This window comes from Eurypyga helias, unplaced genomic scaffold, assembly GCF_000690775.1.
Source record: "Eurypyga helias isolate BGI_N326 unplaced genomic scaffold, ASM69077v1 scaffold42690, whole genome shotgun sequence".
NCBI classification, from domain to species: domain Eukaryota; kingdom Metazoa; phylum Chordata; class Aves; order Eurypygiformes; family Eurypygidae; genus Eurypyga; species Eurypyga helias.
The window spans coordinates 27981-34526 of NW_010228529.1; the positions used below are offsets into that span (position 1 = coordinate 27981).

The following is a 6546-nucleotide window of genomic DNA, read 5'->3' on the forward strand; positions in this document are numbered from 1 at the left end:
TTTTATCACAGTCTCTCTGGATGCTGCTAGTCCAGAGGAACTTCTTGTTCTTTGCTAGAAAGATAGTAGTAAAACTGGCTTTCCAACATGAATATGTAGAAGAACAAAACAATAAGCAGAGAGATAAAAGATAGGGAAAACAACCTCTCAGGTCTAAGAGGGTTGAGAAAATTTCTTGTAACAGCCAGAAACAGTGTTTACAGAAGTAATTTCTACCATTCCCACAAAACCGAGGTTTCTCGAGGATTTTTTGTTTGAGAGGATCCACAAATGCACAACTCCCTTTAGGAACAAGAAAAGAACCTGCCTAGCCGTTGGCAGAATGAGCCTCCAAGCAAGCAGAAGAGACTGGGTTAAAATAAAGACCGTGACTTCCTAAAATACTTTTACCCCCTTGCGTTTACTAAGTTTTTTCCAAACCAATTAGCTCCTGATTGAGCAGGGACTCTGAGCAATCGCAGCACGATGTCACCATCTTCCAAAGGACAGTCTGAGCTGTGCTCAGGACCGGCAATGTGGGGAACAGGATGATGTGCTTCTGTAAGTAGCTCCCCCTCCACACACTGCAAAGCGCTTTACAGCCAAGGCACAAGCAGCGTTTCCAAAACCAGTGTCTGCGCTTCCCCACTACGATGCCCAGCACAGCCCGCACCCTGGGGAGAGAGGGAGGGGAAGGTGGCAGAGCAGAGCACCTCAGGGGATGGTGTACGCCGGCCAGACTGATACCCAGAGCCTGGCGAGAAAAAGAAACCATGAAGAAATGCCGGTAACAAGGTAAACCCAGGAACAAACCTAGATGCAAGCAGCACTGCCATCAAAGCTAGCTTATATGAACAGATTATACAAATAATTGGGTATAAATATTAGCCTAACAGCTGATGAAGAACAGAGTCCTCCACACCCACCACCTCATTTCTCACCACTTTGGGAAACATCAGCTCTGCAGTGGTAGAGAAGACCAGCGCAGTGCAGTCTGGAGGAGTCAGCTATTACCCTCTAACTGAAGATGGAGACCTAAAATTTAGAACAAGATTTGTTAGGGGAACAGCCAAAAGCCTGGTAGTTTGTGCAGAGGGAAGTAAGTAAGTAAGTAAGTAAGTAAGTTCCAAGGTAGTTTGTGCAGAGTGCAGCTTATAAACAGAGGCAAGACAGCACAGTCTGGATCTAGAGACTTGGCAAAATAAAACAAACACACTACCACACCAAAAAAACCCCACACAAACCACCCCAAACTACACAAATGGTCCACACAGAAAAGCAAACTATTTAAAATATATCAGAATGAAGAGAAAGTAGAAGACAACCTCAGCACAGACCTGGTGTCTATTCTCTGCTGTTCATCGACAGCATAAACCTAATTTGCACATTTTCTTTCAATGGAATGACCAGATGCAAAAATACATTATAATCTCCAAGAATGCCAGCAGGCTTTGAGATATCGCCATGAAAGAGCTCTTTTGTAGGTGTGCAGGAGGGCTGATGGATTACCCAAGTGCCACTGATCAAAGGCTGCTTTTCCCATGAAAGACACTTGTGTAAGTGGGCTCCACCACACTAATCAGGACCGTCACCCTTGGCCACGATGCATTTGCAGATAATGTAGTGGAAACACCAGCGGAAAGGGATTGTATTCATCTCTACACAGACATACATGGAGAGTCATACAGACACAAGTCCCCAGAGTCAGAGAAATTAAACGTGCTATCTGCAATCAGGCCACCTTTTCAGATGCCCAATTATACCACGAGGCACCTAGGAGCAGAAAGGGTCTCTGGGCGACTGAGCCCAGCACCACGCAGGCAGGCACCCAACTACACCCACACCCCTCCTTGCAGCCTGGATACAAGACGCAGAGGAGTCTTCTGCAGCTTCTGCAGGTACTCCTCTCCACCTGAAATACTAACGCGAGCACCCCCGGTGTAAAGATTACTACAGGATGAACTGCACCACGTCTGCTGTTCTGACATGCAAGATGTCTTCAGCAAAATGTGCGAGGGGCAGCATGTAGTGAAATAACTCTTTTTGGAGGGATGTAAAATTGAGAGTCTACACTGTCCTTTGAGAATCACGAGATAATGATACTTGAGACGACAACTCCTTAGAGGATGGTGAACTCACCTGCTACCAGGACACGCTAAAATACATGAATTTATTAAAATAGTTTGCACCTCGGACGTAAGAAACAGTTCTTCTGAGACACAAAGAGGTGCAGTGCTCATCAACACTATACAAACCAAGTTATTAATAAATAAATTGCTGAGGTCCTATGTAAATTATTTAACCTAGAACTACTTTAGAATACACCAAAATGAACCACACTTAAATCAGCCATTTCAGCACTAGAAATTTAAGATTATTCCAAAAAAATCAAGGTTGATTGTTCTTTTCCTGGTTAGAGTCATGTGGTTCTGGGAAATGAGGCCTCAGTTCTGAGGTGGAGACGTTTTATTACAGAGCTTCCATACGCTAGCGACTCCTGGTCCTTCAAGTTTGTGCAACAGGGGAAGGCAGTAAACAGAGGCTGACATTAAATGAATAATGGGAGTGCAAGGTCACCCGTTTGATGTTAAAACATTTTACAGTGAATCATTCTGCAGAAAAACAGATGCCTTTTTTTTTTTTTTTCCAAGCAGTCTACCAGATACTTCAGTATCCAAAAGTGGGGAGGTTTAGATTGGATATCAGGAAGAAGTTCTTCCCAGAGAGGGTGGGGAGGCACTGGGACAGGTTGCCCAGAGAAGCTGTGGATGCCCCATCCCTGGAAGTGTCCAAGGCCAGGCTGGATGAGGCTTGGAGCAACCTGGTCTAGTGGAAGGTGTCCCTGCCCATGGCAGGGGGGTTGGAACTGGATGATCTTTAAGGTCCCTTCCAACCCAAACCGTTCTGTGATTCTATGATTGAGCTGCTTTAAATCAAGAAAAAACCAAGGGTATGATAGATACTGGTTGTAAACTTGCAGGTTTTGGAAGAGCAGCCGAGCTCTTGCACACGTGGGACAGGGATGACAGCTACCTTCCTTCCAGGTATAACAGAGCTGCTAAGCCACAGCAGCAGCTGCTAAACAAAAGGGAGACAAAAATGAGAAACTTTCAAGGTTACAGCAATTCGGCCCTCAGAACGAAGGGTTTGCTGGCCAAGTTGCAGAGGGACCAGCACAGGCCGAAAGGCAGCGAACGCGTTCAGGACCCGCTGCTGCCAAAGTCACCCATTTCCCCGGTCACCTGGAGCTGGCAACAAAAGGTGCATTCATCCGGAGGTGGGGAAGGTGAAAGCTGCCGGGAGACCTCTTTGGAGGAAAAAAAAAAAAAAAAAAGGCATTTTTATTCTAACGTCATCAGAACAGCTTTGTTAGCTTAACAGCTTGCCCGTGTTTACAGTGCCAGTACTCAGCTAATGGAAAACCTTTGCGATTACAGAAAAATTATCACCACTGGAAAATTATTTTAAAGCTTTTCATTTAATGCTTCACAGAAGAGACAGGGGTTTCTCAAGAACAAAGTATTTCAAAAAAGTTTTTCCAAAAGGCTGAGTTTTGCTGCTCTTCAGAACGAAGCTGCGCAAAAGCAACGGCAGGTTTTGGCGTCGACCTCATTTGCGAGGACCCAAAGCACATTTCCAACAATTAATTTAACAATAATATCCAACCACTTGGAAATAATTAACACTGAAATTTAAAATAGTACATTTCAAATAATTATCCAGAGCAAACGGGTTAGGAGGGCAGGTGAGAGGAGGGAAGAGAAACGTTCCTTCCACTTTAAACATAACCCCAGTCCTAAGGATTTTTTTTTGCTCTTATTTCGCTTTCTAAATAAACTTAGTTATCAAAATTAAGTACTAAAAGCATAGATAACCTTGTGCTGGTCTAAGAACATAAGGGAAGAAGGTATTACAGCCAGTCTAGCCCAAGGTGGCCTCTTTGTGTGCTCCCCACTCCTTGCATCTGTTACTGCATGCCACAGCATCGAAGTGCATCAGGAACCAACACGGTCATTTCTTTAGTGGAAAAAGAAGCGAATATGAGAAAAGAAAGTCTTATATTAGCAAGGCTGAAAAAAAGTTTGAACAGTCATCCATCACACTGTGGTATTTTTAAACCTGCTGTGACAAAGCCTGGTTAAGGTCAGGTTTCGCCAGGTGCCGTCAGCCAACGCCAGTGGTCGGTGCCACCCAAGGACTGTCCCGGTGGGCTGAACTGGTCAGCTAGGGGCTTCACCAGAGGGTGTCAACGACCAGCATGGGGAGGGGGGGATCACACAGAGGGAGAAGAGCAGCCAGACATCACCCTCATACGAGCCACAAGCCGTTTTCCGCAGCTCGGCCGCTGCTGTGGCTGGAGAGGACACACGGAGCTGCCCGAGTGGGTTCAATCTGGCGTGGGGGCAGCTCCAACGTGAGCCGTGTCATTCCCGAGCAGGCAGCACTAGCAGGGAACAACTCCTCGGGTAGGAAACTCACTTTGGAGGAGGACATCAGGGCACACCCCTCAAAGCAGCTCAGCCACATCCAGGGAAGCAGTACACACCTCCTAATTTCATTCAAGAAAACGCAGCTTTGTGCAGTTTTGCCTCTGGCAGAGCAGAAGAGGCACCTAAAAGGTCCTCGAGCGTACTAAATATGGTAGCTTCACCCTCTCAACAGCCCCACAGGCAGTCCCAGAGGACAGCTGGGACTGCCACTGCCTCACACAGCAACACTAGTTAAATCCGAGGATGCAAAAGCCAGAACAAGACAGTCTGGTCCATGCAACAGCATTTACATTCCTCTGTCATCACCCTGATTTACAGTCCCACCCCTCCGTGCTACAGCAGCAGGCGAAGAGCATCCGAGGCATGTCAAGATCTGTGATAAATTGGATGTTCTCCTAACAGGAAGTGGTACATTTCTCCCCTAAACTGGGAAAGAACGTGGGAAATGTAACTCCTGTTTTTGCCAGGGCAGGGGCAGAAAGCAAAGGTTGGCACCCGAACTATCACGACCACTGCCCAGGCTGCTAGCCCGATCCCACAGCCTGTCATCACACCGGCCAGGAGGCGTCTCACCGCTTTAAAAATCGATGATACGCTAATCTGGATAGCCAATGCTTAGATTCTTTGGAGATCTTTCCACTCCCTCTCTCTCTTTAGCTTTAAGGTTATTCCTCAATATACGAGAAAAGTTGAAATTCTGTTTGGGGAAAAAAGAAATTAACAGAGACTTATTCTGTTTCTGAGAAAGACAAACCAGAAAACATTTCCACCTCAGTGTAAGTGCTCAGGAAAATGAAGGATCTACTCCCAAACATAATTAGTAGAGCAAGTCTTCTTTTCAAAGAAGCAGAAGGAAAAGAAAACCCCGAAACTTTAAGTATTTTGGTGTCGTCTTCTCTCTCCATTCAACTCCCCCATGAAAACCTCCTCTGACCAGCATGGTCACTAGCAGCACACCCACCAGTCCCTTCATTCTCCAGCCATTCTCTGGCTTGCTCAAGATAAGTTATCTTCTCAGCACCTGTCTTATTTCTTTAACTAGTTTGGGTGAAAAATTCGCAAAAATCAACAGTATTTCAATACAGCCACAACCAACCACTCTGAAAAACAAAGTTAAAACTGAAGAAAAGCACCTTCCAAGCTGTATTACATTTTAAAATTTCAGCTGTGACTTATGAAGGGCTAAAACCAAAACTTAAACTGCTTTTAAAACCTGTCCCGCTTCAGCTAACTCAAAACTGGAATGAATACTTTGCTGCTCCTCTACAACGCAGACACCTGCGGCTCCAGAGGCTTTTGTCCAGCTACCCCAACACACTCCCCAACTGGCAGCACAGACCCTCTCTTCAATAAAAAGCCTACACCTCACAGGGAAATGAAAATCCCTGTGCAACTCAACCCTCCAAAGCAGAGCTCAGTTTTTTTACACAGTCCGTATACTCCAGGGGCAGATGCAACCCCGAGGAACGAGGTGTCACAGTAAATGAATGGCTGACACGTGAAAGCCTCCCTGGAGAAGGCACTTCTCTCCCAGCTTCTTCTCCACCCACTGCAACCCACACGAACAACCACCTCACTCCACAGCAAGTCAAAAACTTCAGAGAATTACCTGAGCTCCCCGCCGTTAGTAAATGCTGCAGATATTTGTTCATGCCGCGCTGGAGGCTTTTAATATCTGCTTGGTTGTGGTAAGGCACTCTGGCAAAGGCGTATGGCACAGTACTGCTGACCATGTGCTGACACAGCACTTGCTGGGCTGCGGAGATAATTAGGGCAGGACTTCCCAACCCAAAGTCCCGCCTTCACCCTCATTCACTCCCAAGTGACTGGGTTTTACTAGAGTGTCTGGAGGGGCTGACTGTTTCTTCTTTCCTGGTACTACCACCATCACCTTGGGGGGTGTACACAGTGCTTTTTACTGGATTTGAGCAACCCAAGTTGGCAAGCAGAGCGCCTTCCTAGACAGCCATCCCCAGGGTCATGCTGAGCGAACCCCTCGTCCCCCCTCAGCAGCACAGTGCCCAGTCACAGCCCACCACCGCCCCACATTCCAGCCCCACGGCACACGCTCGATCCC

The 6546-nt window shown here is 46.6% G+C and overlaps 1 protein-coding gene across 1 annotated transcript in view; it reads right to left on the minus strand.

The window, feature by feature from the left end:
* LOC104515503 (RNA exonuclease 1 homolog) overlaps positions 1-6121 on the minus strand; it is a 32679-nt gene extending 26558 nt beyond the window's left edge. The window contains 1 exon segment of the mRNA XM_010159503.1: positions 6079-6121. Within this exon segment, the coding sequence (XP_010157805.1) occupies positions 6079-6121 (43 nt within the window).
* Between the last annotated feature and the right edge of the window lie 425 nt (positions 6122-6546).